The sequence below is a fragment of the Neoarius graeffei genome, chromosome 25 (genome assembly GCF_027579695.1).
Source record: "Neoarius graeffei isolate fNeoGra1 chromosome 25, fNeoGra1.pri, whole genome shotgun sequence".
Lineage (NCBI taxonomy): Eukaryota > Metazoa > Chordata > Actinopteri > Siluriformes > Ariidae > Neoarius > Neoarius graeffei.
This window is the reverse complement of record NC_083593.1, coordinates 4,189,600-4,208,270: the sequence shown is the minus strand read 5'-3', so window position 1 is coordinate 4,208,270 and position 18,671 is coordinate 4,189,600. Positions and strand designations below refer to the sequence as shown.

Sequence of the window (18,671 nt, the reverse complement as noted above, 5' to 3'; positions counted from 1 at the left end):
ATATTCAGCATGTTCAGGTAGCTTTATAAATAGGATTTTCACTCTGAAATTGACATCGCTGTCTGATATCTGTCTGTAGACTGTTTGAGAGTCTATTTGCACAACTCAATATAGCGTTCACCTTCAAGTTTTAATTTGGATTGAATTTTATGAAGAAAATCTTAAGGATTTCTGTGCAGTCAAAGTCAAGAGCTGAACTGGGAAATAACATGTGAGCAGGTGAAGTGAACTGAGGAGCGATGAATGGTGTAATGTGCTCTCGCTTATTTATGCCGGTGAGCAACCTGGCAGCATCGTCCTGCTCCATACAACATGACACAAACGCCTCAATCATTTTGGGAATCATCCTGAGGTAGTGGAAACTGATATGACATCATCATCACTTGGTCACTTAACACCTTCCTTAGCGTAATACTTTGTCTTGTGTATGCCAGTTGTTGTTTTTAACCTCTGTCTTTTCCTTTTTTGTGTTGTGTGTGGATGGAAGCAATTTATCTGAGCCTTGCTAGAAGCACTTCAGTTTATATATGGCTTGATAAAATGTGTAAATGAGAAACTTGAGTTGAATTCTAAAAATGTTATATCAAATGACACCAAGGAACAATGTATTTAACATACAGCATGTACTGTATTTGACCAAGATTCTTAAAGAAGACAGAGTTTGGATAAAGTTTAATCTTTGGAAAAGCATTAGCATGAACTTCTAACACTAACATCTAGTTATTCTTTTCCTTCAACACAGCCTAATAATGATGAGGATACAGTCTTTGTAGATCAGATGGTCGCCTTTTGATGACAGAATAAACACCTGAGAAATCATTTTCTCTTCTATAATCTCTGCTAACTCGCTAATTCCTGTTTACATCAACGCCACACTGGAACAGAATATTTCCGCACTAAATACCACCAACGCCAAACTTTAACTCTTCCGGAAAAACAACAATTTATTAATAATAATCAAACCAACAGAAAACTGTCATAATATTAACATAAGGTTGCTACGCTACAGCAGCACCAACAATAACCGGTGTACCTGATCCTGTACTTCCGGGATCTGTAGGACCCTTTGTGTAGCTATCATATGCGCCTGGTTAAAAATCTGCTTTGAGAACACAACATCATAAACGCAATATAAAAATAAGATTTCAGTCAGGTTGAATTTTAACAAAACTATTGCAAAAAAAAAAAATCATATAGTTTTTAAAAAACGAATTGAACAGAATGAAATCCGAAAGTTATCTGTGTAAAATGAAAGTACACAGTTTTTCGGAATAGTCGTCACAACTGACAAGCTTTTATCAGAATTCCACGCGTTTTAGCACAAATATCTTACACTTAACTTTTGTGTCTAATATTTAAATTAATTCAAGTTCACTTCAGTTTACAAGCTTCGCCCGGAATCAGGCACATCAATAGCTACCTAAATACAGGAGTGAATTATACCTACTACTGCCACCTAGTGAGCATAAGGGAGAAATACAAATAAATGTCCAGACGCACGTGCAAATTAAAGACTCAGTGCTGCAAGACTTAGAATATTTTATATACAGTATAAACTATTGCAGACAAGGAAGTTGCCTGAGCATGCGTGATGCTTTTCATTGTTAAAACACCGTGCAAAATACACATGCACTCACCGGCCACTTTAATAGGAACTTTAATAGGAATAGGAAGCCTAATCCTGTTCTTGACTGCAGGAATGGAAACCAATGTGTTCTTTTGCTGTTGAGATGCTTTTCTGCTCACCACGGTTGTAAAGAGCGATTATATGAGTTACTATATCCTTCCTGGAAACTTGAACCAATTTGCCTATTTTCCTCTGAACTCTCTGATCAACAAGACGTTTGTTTCCACTCACAGAACTGTCACTCACTTATTCAGTGTTTGTTTTTTGCACCATTCTGTGGAAACTCTAGAGACTGCCGTGTGTGAAAACCCCAGGAGATCAGCAGCTTCTGAAATACTCAAACCAGTTCATCTGGCTCAAACCAACACCTATGCCACAGTGAAAGTCACACTTTGAGATCACAGTTTTTCCCATTCTGATGTTTGAACATTGTGAACATTAACCGAAGCTCTTGCTTTGTATCTGCATGATTTGATGCACTGTGCTGCTGTCAGGATTGGCTGATGAGAGAACTGCATCAAACATCAGGGGGATGGAGGTTCCTAATAAAGCGGCCGGTGAGTGTATGTGACGATTCCCACAGGGACTTTTCTGACCCTTACCGTTATGTTAATTCGGCCCCTGGTCCTCAGTAAGACTGTGACGACGTCCAGAAGCGCATCCGTCATATTAGGAAAATAGTGGGTCGAAATGTCAGACCACGATACACTGGAAGTCAAAAATTGAAAACCATTTAAACTGTTGTTGTTGAATTTAGACTTAGCATACATTTGATTTGGGTTGGTGGATGAACTGCAGTATGGAAGTAGAAACACTCACCAAACATAACTTGGAGAAAAGTGTGATTTAAAATGTAAAACGATTCTAAAATAAATACATTTTAGAAAATAAAATGTTTCCAATGTTTGCGTGAATCAACATAAATACTTATGTACAGTTTCATCTATTTCATGCTTGAGCACAATACTGCTTAATAATAAAAAGGCAACTGAAACAAAAATGTCTAAAAACTTTTGATAAAAGTGCGAAACAGTCAATTTAAAACAAACAAGCAAACAAACAAATAAAAACACCTCAAAGTGGCAAGACGGCAATATTATTTTTAAAGTTTACTGCCATTTTATTGCAAGTCCATAGTAATACAACTTATGAAGAGTCAATATGTAGGTAACCCACTGAAATTAGCATTTAGTAACTTCTGCAGCAAGCTAAATGCTCATTTCAAAATTGACATGATGGTGGAGTGACGACAAACAGCAATGTTCCAAAAATATTAAGTGGAAGAATTTATAAACTGTAGTGTATGAATATTTAATGTCATTGTTTTGGTTGTTTGGCATTTTTACCCCTTTCAAGTAATTCATTACTTCAAAAAAGTAAGAGCAAGCTAACTAAATTAATAAATATGAAAGGTTAAACGGTCTGATTGCTCGGATTGATATACAAAATCATGTCAAATTTTGCACAGGGTAGCGTGGCCGAGCGGTCTAAGGCGCTGGATTTAGGCTCCAGTCTCTCTGGAGGCGTGGGTTCGAATCCCACCGCTGCCAAGAAGCTTTTTCTTCCATTTTTAATTCATGAACAAAAAAATATATAATAATGACGAGCTTCATTAAAACAAATATATTAAAATTCATTCATGTTTTCAGGGTTTTTTTTGTAATGGGACACGAGACACATTAAACCTGCTGTAAAACCTTTTTCTACAAAAGGTTCATATTCAGCGCGCAAAGCTTACCTATCAAATGCCATAGTAACACCTAAAGCCGTTTTAGTTTTGTTAAAAGGCACCGCTGGGATTCGAACCCAGGATCTCCTGTTTACTAGACAGGCGCTTTAACCAACTAAGCCACGGCGCCACACGGCTAGCATGTCTTTAGAAGAGTTTTTAAAGGGTCCTTAAAAATATTTTTAATGTCTATTATCTTTGTGAATTTTTGCCAGAGCTCAGTAAAAATGTCTAAATTAATTCTAACTTGAGGTGAAACTTTTTATAAATATCAACTGAAGATTTCCAATTTTAAGCGTTTTAATCCTTATAGTTCGATATACATGCACTTCAAAATTGCAAAAAAAAAAACCCCAGAAGAGGCCATGAAGCAATAAAATAGCAATAACGGGAGCCTTTCAGACAGTTGTGAAAAACAAAAATATACTTCCCGACGAGGATGGGATTCGAACCCACGCGTGCAGAGCACAATGGATTAGCAGTCCATCGCCTTAACCACTCGGCCACCTCGTCATCGGCATGCTTAAGTGAAAAAAAATCGTTATTTTAAATTACTATGTGATCGTCATTAATAATTAAGATTATAATTATTAGTGATAGTACTTCCATACCTGACTTAAACATACCACGAATAAACTATGCCTTATAAGCTTCATTTAAAAAAAACTACTTCCATGAACAAGCTCTTTTTTTTTCACTTCTATGTAAAAATCAGACAGGATTCATCAAGGGGTTGCGTCTCCTTGATAAATGCGGAATATAATCACACATTCATTGAATCCAATCATCATATTCTGCAACCTTATTTCTAAGGTAACAGGTAAGGATATACCTCACTGATGTAACTATCCTTTGTTAAAGGACCAAACTTATTCAACACAACTGTGTTTACAATCATGGTAGATTAAGGTCATTACTATTTTTTTTCTTTTTGGTGACAGATTTTGAAAAGAAATCCAACGTATCTCATGACACACCATAAGAGAACTGTATTTCAGATAGCGTGCTTACAAGTCCCAAAAGACAGTTTCATAAATATCTTTCTGGAATGCTTCACGTGCTCTGATTTGCATAACATGCCGCGATTGGCCCATTTCGGAGACTTCTTATTTCTGCTATTCTGACTTCTTAATCAATAATTTCACTTGTTCGCAGTGGAATGGGAATACGTGTAATACATTCCTGCACTGTTAAAATAATTCATAGTTTCGAAAACGAAAGTTAAAATTAAATTTTGATAAGCGAAAGGAAAGCCCGAGGCAGGGCAATCAAGTCTGGTTGGGTGAGAAAACAGGCCCTGAGAAACGATTCCTGCTTCAAGCACGTGACTACGTAACAGCCAATCCTAAGCCAGGAGGCGGGGACTGGCGGCTTTATTTTATTGATATTTTGTATACAAGCTACATAATTTTACGGTTTAAAAATCATTGGGAAAAGTGAGCCATAAAAAGTAAAGAGTGTCAAACACGTTAAAAATAACTTAATTAATTAAACAGACATCACAGAAACCCATCGGCTAAGTTCGTTAGCACTGTAACGAGAACAAAAGGGAAGCTTCTTCCTGGGTCTCCAGGGCAACAACATTTTCACCTATGGTTCGTGACACGCGCGCGATTACGTGTTTGGCCAAATAAGGTTAAAGTTTCCGGTGATTCCCTTTATGGTAGATTAGTTTACAGTGTTTTTGAATTCAGGAACAAATTTACGCTTAAAAGCATAAAAAATTCTAAAAGAAAAATATTCCAATGCAAAACAGTTATAACCTTCAGCGCACTCATATTCTCTGACTCTTCTAATATCGCAGTTTTGGCTCTCCTTACATGGTAGCGTGGCCGAGCGGTCTAAGGCGCTGGATTAAGGCTCCAGTCTCTTCGGGGGCGTGGGTTCGAATCCCACCGCTGCCACAAATGTTTTCTTAAAGCTTAAAAAAAAAAGTAGGACTTTTCCCCGATCCCATACTTCTCTGTTGTTTCAGCATATGACTTCTCATTCAGTGAATTTACACACTATAAAGCGCACACACAATTTACAAGTCTGATTCTTCTGGACATTGATCTACGGCCTGAGTTCCTAAGCGGTCCATGCTGCTTTAATTCATACCACCATTTTGTTTATTTTCTGACATCCTCACCAACCAAAAATAAACCACAGGATTAAAACAATTTATCGGACTTTAGGTGAGACAGGTGTTTACCTCTCTCTCACTTTCAGTGAAAAACAACACCTGTAGTCTTTTCTCAAAAATAAAATTTAGCCGGTCGAGTGTGTTCAGGGGATGAAACGTCCTCCATCTCGCATGTTTTCATGGCTCTAATCCCAAACAGCAGGCTGGCACAGCTGATGGTGCACTACTTAGGCGCACTACAGTCAGAGGGGGTTTTGTGCGGTTTGGGATGAAGCCCTGGGCTGTGTGACTGTCTCAGGCTCAGGTACGAGTTAGTCTTGAATTTTGTGAATACAGGCACAGAAGGATTTAAAGAACCTAGTAAAGGATAAATAATATTAAGTTAATCAGCTTGTTGTCCATGAGCTACATTTAGGCTAACAAGCTGAAGAAAAAAAATATAATCCACAATCTACTAAACCAAACAGAGATAGGTTCATCACTTACCATGAACTTCCAGTCAGGTGCTCATTGGACTCTTATATTATATTATATTATATTATATTATATTATATTATATTATATTATATTATATTATATTATCGATTTTTTTTTGTTTCTCATTTGAACGCATTTAAAGTTGGAGGGTTGCCAGATATGTTATAAAATCAGTGTGTGTATATATACACTGTAGATATAAACTACAGTGCAATGGATCTCAAAGTGCAATTTAATTACAATGAAAACCCACAATTAACAAAGTTTAATTTATTTATTATTGATAACTTTATTCTTGATATCATTGATAAACTGAATGGTCACTTGGGTTCAATCCAAACCTGAATAATGTAAAAACAAGTGACTTATAAATAATGACAACTTGAATCAACTGTGTTTTCTTGGTGTAAAGTTCAGAAGAAAAGCTCTGTTGCTCCAATAAAGACAGTTTGATTATTATTATCCATCCATCCATGATCTGTAGCTGCTTATCCTGTCCTACAGGGTTGCAAGTGAGCTGGATCCTATCCCAGCTGACTATGGGAGAGAGGCAGGGTACACCTTGGACAAGTCACCAGGTTATTGTAGGGCTGACACAGTGACAAACAACCATTCACGCTCAGTCAATTTAGAGCCACCAATTAACCTAACCTGCATGTCTTTGGACTGTGGGGGAAACCGGAGCACCTGGAGGAAACCCATACAGACATGGGGAGAACATGCAAACTCCGCACAGAAAGGCCCTCGCCAACCGCTGGGCTTGAACCCAGAACCTTCTTGCTGTGAAGCAACAGTGCTAACTACCACACCACCGTGCTGCCTATTTTTTTTTTTTTTTTTTTTTTTTTTGGGTAGACAACACTCCAGGAGTTCATTAAGCATGGTCTCCCAAGACTGAGTTGCCAGTGATGATGATGATGATTATGATGTCCATACTCAAATCAAGAGCCGAATATCTCAAAGGTTCCAATCCATGGTGCCCCCATAGTCCTTTTCCACTGACACATTGCTGGTGCTGAATTGAGAATCAGTTCCAGGCATTTTGACTGAACAAAGCTGATACCGACACGGCAGCAGAAAATGTCTGGGCCCAAAGTTTGAACCACTGACATCAGGAGCTATGATACTGCTTTTCAACCAACACAGAATGGATTTTTGAATCGGTTCCATTCAGGATTCGTCAAACTTTGGTGCCAGCTAGTGAACCAACCTGTTTTCCAACAGTTTTGAGCGAAACCATTGGAATCAAGGATGCGTCATCAATGGAGGATGTTGCACAACGCACAACAGAAGGAAACTGTCATAGTGAGTTGGCGAAATACATTGATTACCTGTGAGTTTTGCTGTGTAATTGCAGATATTTGTTTTTATCCAAAAAACAAGCATGGACCAACTCCTAATGATAAGAAGACATAGAAACTCTCTAAACTAATGGCACACTTACTATATGCCTTTTGGTTCCAACTGAACCCTTTTCAGGTTCTGAACCAATTTATTTTTGGCTAAAGTGCTCCAAAAGGTTTAAAGTTTGGTGTACAAACCAGAACAGAACAGCGCCCTGTTGGTGGAAAAGGGGAGGAAAAGGGAGGAGCTACCACAACAAATTTTTTCGCTATCTTGATAAAACATGAGCGAAATCAGAAATCTACACACAGCCAACATTAAAATGCAAGATGCAATGACTTTAGAAGTAAATTTATAAAAAGTAAGCAAAGCAGATGTGTTCTGCCTGACTTCATTTTTTCCTGCAAATGTAACATTTCAACAAAAACAACCCCAACTGTCTCTACATAACATTCGGCTCTCATACTCGTCGAAATGCAGAATGGGTTCCCAAAAGGTGTCAAGGCAGGACTTGCTCTACATCGGACCTGGAACCATCATCCTGGTGGAAAAGGGCGATCAGAGAACCTTCTGTCTTACACATTTGAGTGCTCTCATGCTTGAACATACCCCATACTGTTTGTTAGGTCACTTTTATTTATGATTTTCCCGTTAATTTTTCACTTTTTTGCACTATTCGTTTATTTTCACATATTTAGTGCATGGTTTAACCCCCCCACACACACTTTTCATCACATGCTATTCACATGACGTCACATGCGCCTACCTGAGTTTTCACAGCATACTGTGCTGAAATGCACCTTGACTTTTTTTTAATCACGTGACTCACGTTAACGTTCGTAAGCCAAAGCACTCTGCGTGAAAAGCGCGCGCATGGCAACGTCCGCGTGCACGCTCGCACCAACAGATAGTGCGCTGAGTGCGCGCGCGGTCGTCATGGTGACCCTCTCCAACCTGCAGCTTCCCCGGATGACGAGTGACGTCAGCGCGCAGTGTCTCTCCTCTTTTTTTTTGTTCTCTTAATCCGAGAGCATCCATTTTTTATGTACGCAGGCTGCTCAGTGACGGAGCGCGCGCACGCTGAACCTGCTCACTTTTATTAAAAATAAGGATAAAAAATAAAATAAAATAAAACAGTGTGGGGGGGAAAAAACAGCGTGCGTGTGCGTGTGCGCGTGTTTGCGAGAAGAAACGCGCGCGTCCTTATAATAAATAACCCGAAAGAAGAAAAAAAAAACGCCATCGTGTCGTTCGCACCACCTTTCTGTCGGATCTGTGTGTGCACGCGCCAACACTAAAGAGAAATGTGAGTATGGAGTCGTTTACAGCATGTCTGCTTTTTATTTTTATTTATTTATTCATTATTATTATTATTATTATTATTATTATTATTATTATTATTATTATTTATTTCGGGTTGGGATGAGTGAGCTCGTGCGCGGATGCTTATTTCTAGAAGGTGCTCTGGGTAGTGAGAGGCATCAGAGAAAACCAAAATAAATATCAATCTCAACTTAAAGGCTTTTTAAAACCACAAATAAGGAATATCTTTTCTAAAGGATTTGGCTGGAGGCTGGATGTTTGTTCCTGTGTTTAATTTCTAAATACAGCCTCAGATGATGTTTACTCATCATTTCTAGTAATCAGAATAACAATAATTTTAAAAAATCAGACATATACTTAAAATATATGGCCATCACAGTATCTATCAGACCTTCCAGCCTGGTTATTTTTGTCAAAGCAAATGATTTCCAGCATATTTTATTGTTTATTATTTATTATAATGATGGCAGACATGGCTGAAACACACCTAGGCTCTGGATCAGACTGGATTTGCTGGAAATTTGGTTGATTGTTATTTAATTTTTGGATATTTTCTTATACATGACTTTGAGGAACATGCTGTAAAGGTTTGCATGCATATTCTGTCTTTCTATAACGGTGGATGATCCTTTAATATGGCTTCAATCCTGGGTTAAATCTGCATTACCACCTGCATGATCACTTGTCAATCATACAACAATACAGTAGTCTTTCTTTGTTTCTTTGTTTCTTTCTTTCTTTCTTTCTTTCTTTCTTTCTTTCTTAATGTAGTTATGATCCTCGGTGATGGTGGTGGTGGTGGGGAGGGGAGGGGAGGGGGGTGTTGGGAGGGTCATATTGCTCTTGTACCTATGAAGTAAAACAGGACAATCCATCACACACTCTAAAAAAACAAAAAACAAAACAAAACTATTTCTCAAATAATATCGGTGTAGGTTTCTCGTGTCTCCATATGAATTCTTTATTGAGGAGCTCGTAAAGCTCCTGTCGTACTGCTCCTGCATAGAGGCTGTAACCAAATGGCTGGCACTAACATGTCTCCTGCGCAAGATGGCCGAGCCCCAGCCTCCTCCGTGCTGAGCGAGCTGTGAACGCTGCAACAGCAGATTACCTCAAAATCCTGATCACAACCCTTACGGTTACAGTGTCGAGGAAAACAAAGGCCTCGTTTAACATCTTCCAAATGACCAGAGCACTGAGAATCAATCATTAGTTGTTGTTGTTGTTGTTGTTATTTGCTGGTGAGATAGAAGAATGTCTTTATTTATCTAATTCTTTATTCTTTTTATCAAAAGGAGGATATTTTCTGGCAAATTTTGGGAAGATCTGATCATGTGATAAACAAAAAAAATGTGTAGATAGTACCATGTTGTTATGTGCTAATAATATACAATATCATAATGAGTAAACGAGCCAACCCTGAAATATGAAATTGTGTGATATTATAGATTTTAAAAACATAACGATAGAGTTTTACAAGTTGGCTCTTGTACACAGATTGATATTTTCTGGAAGTATTTCAGCCCTATTTTTAAAATCGTATTTAAACAAATGTACTGTCAGGTTGGTTCGAGGTTTTGGGGATGAGTCAGGCATTTTGACTGATCATTTTGAGCAAGGATAATAAGGACCACGTGATACTTCGAATAAAGCCATTTGATGTAAAAGATAAGATATTATTCAAAGTAAAGCTCTCTGATGTGTGAACTAAGCTGCAGATCCTCTGAAAGACTTCTTACATGCTGTAATATGCAAGTTTTGGATGCTTGATCATTGTGGTTTTGAAGCTTCTCTTACGTTTCATTTCTTCTGGATTGGGAAAAGTCTTTGAAAGACAGTCCATCTGAACACTGCATGTCCTGAAATTCAACTTTTCAAACACATTTTATTCGTTTTATGATCATATTGACCGACCTGTTCTCATTTAACCATAAATGCACATCAGTTTGCTAACTTCCTGGGCATGTGATATTTATTTATGCATAATCGCACTTGTTCAGCACAGATTTATAGTGTCAATTATTATTATTTTTTTAAAATGCTGTTTTTAATTTATTTGTTAAAAAATTTGGAGCTTTGGGACAACGGATACTGTTTAATCCCCAAATGGGATGGTTCTGATTATGGGGAAAAAATAATCATACATTGTACATGTGAGTAAAATGTGATCACGTGAAAATTTCGCTATCTGTAATAAATATAAATCATGAAAAAATCACAGCTTTTGTGAGACAAAAATACCTCAGAAAGTCATTGAAGTGAACATCAGAACACAGCTAGTTAACATCAAGGTCTAAATTCCATGACTAAATTCCAGATGTGGCTGAAATAAATCAAATGAATCGTTTAGGACAGTTCTGTTTATGACTGGACAAGCTCCTGAAGTCCTAACCATGTGTGGATGTGCTGTTGGTAATTTTCGTCCTCTCTGAAGGGGACTGAAGGCTCTAAATATAGACAGCAGTGAAGGAGAAGGAGAGGCGGAAATGGAGGCAGAGGATGAGGAGAAAGCACTACGTCGCCAATGTCTGGATTTTAACACGTCCGTTTGTCCTCTCGTCTCATCTCATCTGCTCTGTCTGTTTGAGTGAAAATAAAAAGGAATAATTGTGCTAACATGAAATGACACAAAATTGTGATGGGATTAAGTGTTCAGCGTTCAGAGGTCACCTTTATCCCCTGATTTGTCTCCGTCTGGTGGTGAAACCAAAGAATCACAGAGGTTTCGTATTTTCACATACGCACACGTTTTCAGTCACGGCTCAGATTTGGTCAGGACTAATGACAGAGTAGATTTAAAATATCACTGTAAACGGATTTTGTGTGTTAGGATCACGATATATCATCAAACAGATTACTGATGCATGTCGATACAGTAGGGCGACAATCAGAGTGATGATGAAAATGACAGACTTTAAGCTTTTATCCATGTCAGAATATTAAAAATAATAGTAATAAAGCAGGCGTTCTGTTCGCTAGCTGTTCAAGCTTTCCTCATCTGGTGAATAGAAGTGAGTTTTCTCAGAAGGATGTGCGTAATGCTGCCTTATGCAAAAATACAGATTTTATCTTGGAAGCTCAAATGCCTCCCAGAAACAACACCCACTTTACCAGGCTCTTCGAATACATCACCATAAAAACAAGAGAGCAAAATCGGTGCTGTCTGTGTAGGAGAGGTATTAATATATCTCTCTCTCTCCTGTCAATCACAGCCACACTCGCGAATTGTCTGTGTCTCTGAGCTCATGTATGTGGAACACGGCGGATAGCGCTTTCCTCTGGGCATGTCGCTCCGCCCTGTGACGCAGCACGAGCAGCAGTTTGAAAAGATCCAGTTGACGGCTTCACATGTCTCAAAGGAAGCATGTGCTAGAAATGCCTCCATGCATAATATTAATTTGTATTGATTTATTGATTGAGTTTTGCTTTACACGACTGATATTCGGGTTTTCTTCTGAGTCATGTCACATCTGTCAGATCATCCTTTGCACCTGATTGTTTAGTGATCTGTCGATGACTCGCTTTCATTTTTAATCTTTTAAATAGTTAATATTTGTTATTATTGGATTATGACTGCTTCACGACTATGTCATACTTTTAGTTCGAGTGGTGCGTTAAAACTGAGGAGAAACTGTGTGAGGTTTTTTTCTCTCTCTTCCTGTATAATTGGATAATCTTTTCTTTGTTTTTTTTTCTTTGCTTCAAAAAATGTGTCCCAATGACTGAAGATGAGAATCCAGACAATCATCCAGGAATGTGCAGAACGACAGAACATGGACCAACCGTTGTTTCTGTGTCTCCATGAATCATGATTATATATTTTTTTAAATGCATTTTCTTCTTGGTCCTGATTCTCTTTCTAGTTCCATCTACGCAGATGAAAAGGTTCGCAGAACTGAGACACTTCTTTCTTATGTAGCTGTTGATCATTAGCTCTGTTCAGATTCATTTTCAGTTTTCAGATCCAGTTACCTCGAGGCTCTGTTTTTTTTTTTCCATTTTTAAGTCTTATTTTCACTCCACATCTCGAGCTCTTCGTTTGTCAGATATCTTTTTTTGCAGCCTTTTCTTTGGTGAAGGTGTATTGATTTGATTCGTTTTGTTTTTTGTTTTGAACACCAGGTCTGCTCCAGCCCCTGCCGGCGCCCCCGCCCCTGAGGGAGGGAATCAGCCTCCTCCCAACCTGACCAGTAACCGCCGCCTACAGCAGACGCAGGCTCAGGTGGACGAGGTGAGAGAGTCTTTTCATTTAAAAAAACAGAAAGGAAGCTGATGCACTGTGGAGGCTGAACATTTCACATTATGATTATTGTACACTGTTATAATGACACTGTTTTTGGTGCATCATAGTACAGACGCCACACAATCGGGGAGAAATAAAAACTGACCATCTGACTGCTTGAATCAGTTCATTACTGAGAGTTATGCAGTAATAATAGTAGTAGGTTTTTTCATATTAAGGGTAACGATATGTGAAGTGCATTGTTCAGACATCCTTTGAGCTTTTTATCTGATGAGTGCATACATTAAAAAAAAAAAAAACACCTGCTGGACGTGTGCTCAGGTGGTGGACATCATGCGTGTGAACGTGGATAAAGTTCTGGAGAGGGACCAGAAGCTGTCAGAGCTAGATGACCGAGCCGACGCGCTGCAGGCCGGAGCCTCTCAGTTCGAGACCAGCGCCGCCAAACTGAAGAATAAATACTGGTGGAAGAACGCCAAGGTAAAAAAATAAATAAACTCATGATTGGAGAGCCATCACTCTGAAAAGCGGACTGTCAGTCAGTGTTAAAATAAATATCATAAACAGTTCCTCAGTTAAAGCGATGGTCCTCCATGATAGTCTCTTATACAGTAAAGAGAAGCCTGGGATTAATTTTTAGGAAACAGATGATGTTGTAATTCCTTCTCCTGTCTTCCTGTCTGATTGTAGATGATGATAATCCTGGGGGTGATATGTGTGATTGTGCTCATCGTCATCATCGGTAAGAGAAGACTTTCTTGCTTTCTTTTTGGGTTAAAATTTATTTTGACCAAAAGCTGTACATTATTTTTAAAACTTCTTGACATTATTTATTTATTTATTTTTTTACCAGAGTTTTTTGCTGTGTAACTTGCAGCCGAATTTTTTAAAATTTTAATTCTCCAGTCATTATTGTTTTTTTTCACTTGTTTATTGTCTGTCTTACTTCTGGTGTTTTTTTAAACTGAAAAAGTCCACATCTAAAAGCACAGCACTCTGACGTTTGCTCTTTTTTCCAGTCTACTTCAGCACCTAAAGGCCGAGTTTCCTACCCCACCCTCTGCCTGATTTACAGCTATTCAATCACTACTCAACAAACGAGTGTAAATCTGTGCCCTCGATGACCCCCTGTACGGACCCCGGTCTCTCTGCGTCCCCATGTCTGGCCTCTGAGTGTGTGTGTGTGTGTGTGTGTGTGTGTGTGTGAGCGCATGTGTGTGTGTCCCCTCTGTAAATACCTCCCGCTTTTCTGAGACCTCTGAAAGCAGACGGTAATCCTGGTAAATCTCTTGGTGTGTGTACGACTCGTCCTTATTTGTAGAGTTTTATTTGTAGAGTTTGTGTGTGGGTGTGCATTTGTATTATTTTTTTTTATTGTTTTCTTTTTTGTATGACTTCTTTGGCTTGAAAAAACTGCCTATGAATCTGTGTGTATATACCGCATGGTGTGTTAGTTATTCTATGCTTGTAGTTTACTTCTTTAACCAAGACACTCTTCCAAAACCCAGTCAGTCTCTCTCTCTCTCTCTCTCTCTCTCTCTCTCTCTCTCTCTCAGTGCATCTGTATTTCTTTCTTTCTTTTCAACAATAGACTTTTGTAAACTGCCACAGAAATCATTTGGACCAATGGCGATAGATTTATATTTTTATTAAGTCTGTAGTGTCTTATCTCTTAAACATTCCTTTATCGCAGGGTAGAACATTGCTGTCTATAAAACTGAAACGCATACAGGAATATTTTGCAAACAATCTATAATTGGCAAAAATAGTGGACGCACACGACCAATAAAATAAAAGTGGTATCAGCATGCACAAGAACCTCGTTTTTGATGGCGCTTTTAAACCGAAAAATAGTAATAGTAATAATAATAATAATAATTTTAAAGTACAGCTGAGCTGCCAGCAAAAGTAAAAGCACACTGCTCGCATAATTTCAAACTTACAAATTTTTTTTGTTTGGTTTGTTTCTCAAAATTTTATGATTTTAGATTTATGTTTATATGTGGGAATAGAGTATATTTGTCCTTTTTTTGCATGAGGAAAAGGGACCAGATCATCACCTGGAGTGTGTGTGTGTGTGTGTGCGTGTGTGCAGGCGTGTGTCTGTGTTTGTTGATTTTTGCTGTCTGGTTTATACACTGCCAAGCACCCGGGGGATTTTTGTGTGTTTTTTCCATCCCTTTATGTCCACACTGCTTGTACCGGTTTGCTTTTATGCATTCAATGATATAACATAATGCCACCTACACACACACACACACACACACACACACACTGAGAGGACTCCAGTCACGTAAGACCGATCTGTCAGCATGAAATGAGCCAGTGATGATGTGTGGAGTCACACGTGATCATTTTTAACACACACACACACACACACACACACATGATTGCCACCTCCATTCTGTTCTCCCCTCCCCCATGCCCATATGTGCAGAACATCACTGGATTAAATGACAAGAACTAACCAGGTGAAGGCGAGTAGTTTAAAGGAAGAAGAGAGCATGTGTGTGTGTGTGTGTGTGTGTGTGTGCGCGCTGAGGAGATGCCATCTTTGATGCTCTTAATTATGTTATTTCTTTAGAGATATGGAAGAATAGCATTAAAAATCTTAGTTCCAATAATTTTGCTTGTTATTTGCATCATTATGGAATCAAACCTCCTGAAACTCTGCTATTCAATTAGCGTAGCTTGCTAACCCCGAGCTTCCACGTCAGCTAATTTCCATGCCGTGTAATGACACTCAGACTACATAAACATTTGGAAAGGTGATATAATAATTTACTTTTTTTATTCTGTCCATCAGTCATCTAATTATACTCTAAATAAAGTTCGTCTCACTAACTAGCTAGCTTGATATGAAGTGTAGCGCTATTGCTTTACATCATTTTAGTGGTACGCAACAGCACTCAGACCGCGTAAAATCCAAATACAGTAGATTAAATAATTCCTGTTCTTGTTTTTTTTCACTCAGCAATCGATCAAAGTTTTGGAAGAAGTCATGCTGAAACTATGATAACTAGCTTGCTAGCTGCTGTCAAACCTTTAGCGATAGCTTGTGGAGGTGTGCTGTCATTTCCACTCTATTTTTCTGAACATCGCACACTCTGTTTCCATCTTATATGGACGATTGTAAGGAGCATTCGTTTTTTATGAACACGGACTCATCAATCGCAGAGCAGAAACGATTTAAAACGACCAAAGACCTCGTCGTCTTGCTAACGCTGCCAAACTGCCATCAAAAACAGGTTCAGGGATGAAGTGTTTTCCGTTCACACCTCACGCTCCTCACTCAGACTCATCACAGGCTAAAAGCCTCAATCTGCTGATCTCACACTTTATTTTACTCGACCAGGATTGACAGTGGACCTAATTGAAGAATAAAACATGATGGTGGTGATGGTGGTTTCCGCCAGTCTTAGCCACTCAACACCGATAGCACAACTTCATTATTTCTTCTTTCTCCCCTTGTGATGCTGATTTATTTGTAGCTGTTATTTTTAAAAAAAGGGAAAAAAGGAAATGACTATACTGTGTTCAGTGTTGTGCTGTGGGGTGAATCTGGGGGACGGGGGTCCCATTTGTTCAGGTACATCCAAAATTAACATATTTAAATTAGGCTGATTTGTTTAGCAATGGGGTAGGAGTCGTACACTACGGACAAATCATCATGAAAAGGATTTGAAACAGAATTAATTTTAAAAAATGGATGTATGTGCGATTAACTTGATTTCTGCTCTCTTTGTGAAGGGTGTGTGTGTGTGTGTGTGTAGGGGGAACAGGCACGGGTAACTTCACTGCTCCAGTCTGGTTAAGTTTGTGCATCTGTTTGTGCGTCATCGGAGGGAAATTTAAAAAAAAATTTTTTTTAAATGCTGCGACTTCATCAGATCGGTTGTAACATTTTCGCGTCCCACACATGACGTCATTTTGTTTTGAGCTCAATTTGACTTTATTTAATATTTTATTTTGTTTTAGATTTTAGTAAAGGCCACTTCAGGGAGCAGTGGGACAGCTTTGCTTTGGGGAAAGAGGAATGATTTATATTTAGTTTTGTTTTTAATTCAAGGAAATGGGTGGGGTGTTGTAGTAGTAGTAGCAGTATTAGTAGTAGTAATAATAATAATAATAATAATAATGGAAACTGGAAAAAGAAAGTTGAGTTTTTTTCAGGTTCTGTTTGAGGAGTGGAAAGTTGGAAGCTGCATGTTTGTGCAGCTAAAAACAGAAATGCATCCGAGAGTCAATATGCGAAGGTTTTTCAGGCATCCGGGTGACGATGGACGTCTCGTAGTAGCAAATAAAAGCGACAGGACTTGTATCTTAAAGGCATTCCGATAGAGGGCGTGTTTAGCTAGCTAGCTTATTACAATATTATTGAGGTCACACTTTGACGCAACCAATCACAGTTGATTCTTGTCTGCCAGGATGTTTAGAAATTTACTCGGTCTACGTCGAACTTCTTCGCGAAATAATAAACCGTCCAAACCATGATGTCATTATGAATGAACGTGGAAGAAACCGCAAAAAAGCAGACATTACTTTACTCTCTCAGATTATCCAGTCTCCTGAATTCACTACTACGAGACAGAAATACAAGCCTGGTTTGTGAAACGATTGAATCTCTTTATTTAATTCAGAAATGTAGATTTGCATTGCCTCTGTTCGTCTGGCCTTTTCGGAGGGACCTGGTCAGATAAACACAGGCAAGACAGCCTACAAAGCCAGATTTTATTTATTTATTTACTGACTTACTCGCTCTATCCACATATTTGTCTTCACCGTTAACGTTTCAGATCTTAAACAGGATGAAATACAACGTTGCCAGAAAACCGTTCGATAATCAGACATCCACAGAAACAGTTGTAGAGTAAACCTGTCAATGTCTAATTATATCGATGAACATCTTGGGATTATATATAAATATATAAATATATAAATATATACTGGGGAAAATAAATAAATACTGACATTACGATGACCTGTGTTTATTGTTCCGAGTTAGAAATTACAATGTGTGTGTGTTTGAAAACAATGACAATGTTCAACATAAATTAAATATATGATTAAAAGAAAAAGGAGTGTCTCTGTGGTGTGTTTTTTTTAATATCTTATTTTTATATTACTCATACTCCTCATACACATCAAGATGAAATATCAAGCAGCCGGAATCACAGTGGAATATTTGATACGATACAGGTCCAAGGTACAGAGAACATACTGTACATTGTGCGATAAAATAAATATGCAGGACAGTGTGGAGAACAGAGTAAACAGTCAGAACAAAAGGAACAGGAGCAGATATTCAGCAGGCTGCGTGAATGACTGTAAACATGAAGAGGTCAGTGCACAGGAAGTCCATCAGGACCAGAGGATGAGCACGAACAGCTGATCAGAATAATTCCCACAAAACATGAATCGTTATCAAGGCTGACAGTGGTGCTTGAAAGTTTGTGAACCCTTTAGAATTTTCTATATTTCTGCATAAATATGACCTAAAACATCATCAGATTTTCACACAAGTCATAAAAGTAGATAAAGAGAACCCAGTTAAACAAATTAGACAAAAATATTATACTTGGTCATTTATTTATTGAGGAATATGATCCAATATTACATATCTGTGAGTGGCAAAAGTATGTGAACCTTTGCTTTCAGTATCTGGTGTGACCCCCTTGTGCAGCAATAACTGCAACTAAACGTTTGCGGTAACTGTTGATCAGTCCTGCACACCGGCTTGGAGGAATTTTAGCCCATTCCTCCATACAGAACAGCTTCAACTCTGGGATGTTGGTAGGTTTCC

General features: G+C 38.4%; 2 protein-coding genes and 5 non-coding genes across 7 annotated transcripts in view; 3 read left to right on the top strand and 4 right to left on the bottom strand.

The window, feature by feature from the left end:
- The window catches only part of ap4m1 (adaptor related protein complex 4 subunit mu 1), a 15,442-nt gene extending 14,392 nt beyond the window's left edge, over nucleotides 1-1,050 (bottom strand). The window contains exon 1 of the mRNA XM_060909267.1: nucleotides 763-1,050. Within this exon, the coding sequence (XP_060765250.1) occupies nucleotides 763-820 (58 nt within the window). The 5' untranslated portion in view covers nucleotides 821-1,050. The remainder of the gene's footprint in view (nucleotides 1-762) is intronic.
- A 2,045-nt stretch (nucleotides 1,051-3,095) lies between these two features.
- Nucleotides 3,096-3,177, top strand: trnal-uag (transfer RNA leucine (anticodon UAG)). Its single transcript has one exon. It is a non-coding gene; the product is annotated as a tRNA-Leu (tRNA).
- A 235-nt stretch (nucleotides 3,178-3,412) lies between these two features.
- On the bottom strand, nucleotides 3,413-3,486 carry trnat-agu (transfer RNA threonine (anticodon AGU)). Its single transcript has one exon. It is a non-coding gene; the product is annotated as a tRNA-Thr (tRNA).
- A 301-nt stretch (nucleotides 3,487-3,787) lies between these two features.
- trnas-gcu (transfer RNA serine (anticodon GCU)) lies at nucleotides 3,788-3,869 on the bottom strand. Its single transcript has one exon. It is a non-coding gene; the product is annotated as a tRNA-Ser (tRNA).
- Nucleotides 3,870-4,066: 197 nt separating this feature from the next.
- On the bottom strand, nucleotides 4,067-4,199 carry LOC132873899 (U8 small nucleolar RNA). Its single transcript, XR_009651612.1, has one exon. It is a non-coding gene; the product is annotated as a U8 small nucleolar RNA (small nucleolar RNA).
- A 979-nt stretch (nucleotides 4,200-5,178) lies between these two features.
- On the top strand, nucleotides 5,179-5,260 carry trnal-aag (transfer RNA leucine (anticodon AAG)). The gene has a single exon. It is a non-coding gene; the product is annotated as a tRNA-Leu (tRNA).
- Nucleotides 5,261-8,335: 3,075 nt separating this feature from the next.
- vamp2 (vesicle-associated membrane protein 2) lies at nucleotides 8,336-17,902 on the top strand. The gene is made up of 5 exons (XM_060908315.1): nucleotides 8,336-8,608; nucleotides 12,748-12,856; nucleotides 13,190-13,348; nucleotides 13,559-13,610; nucleotides 13,888-17,902. Coding segments are annotated over exons 1-5 (339 nt in total). The 5' UTR covers nucleotides 8,336-8,606; the 3' UTR covers nucleotides 13,905-17,902.
- Nucleotides 17,903-18,671: the final 769 nt, after the last annotated feature.

Excerpts from the sequence above, each read along its gene's own strand:
- vamp2 (XM_060908315.1), top strand. Across the intron at positions 12,857-13,189 it reads CGCAGGCTCAGGTGGACGAG|GTGGTGGACATCATGCGTGT; the intron begins GTGAGAGAGTCT and ends ACGTGTGCTCAG. Across the intron at positions 13,349-13,558 it reads ACTGGTGGAAGAACGCCAAG|ATGATGATAATCCTGGGGGT; the intron begins GTAAAAAAATAA and ends GTCTGATTGTAG.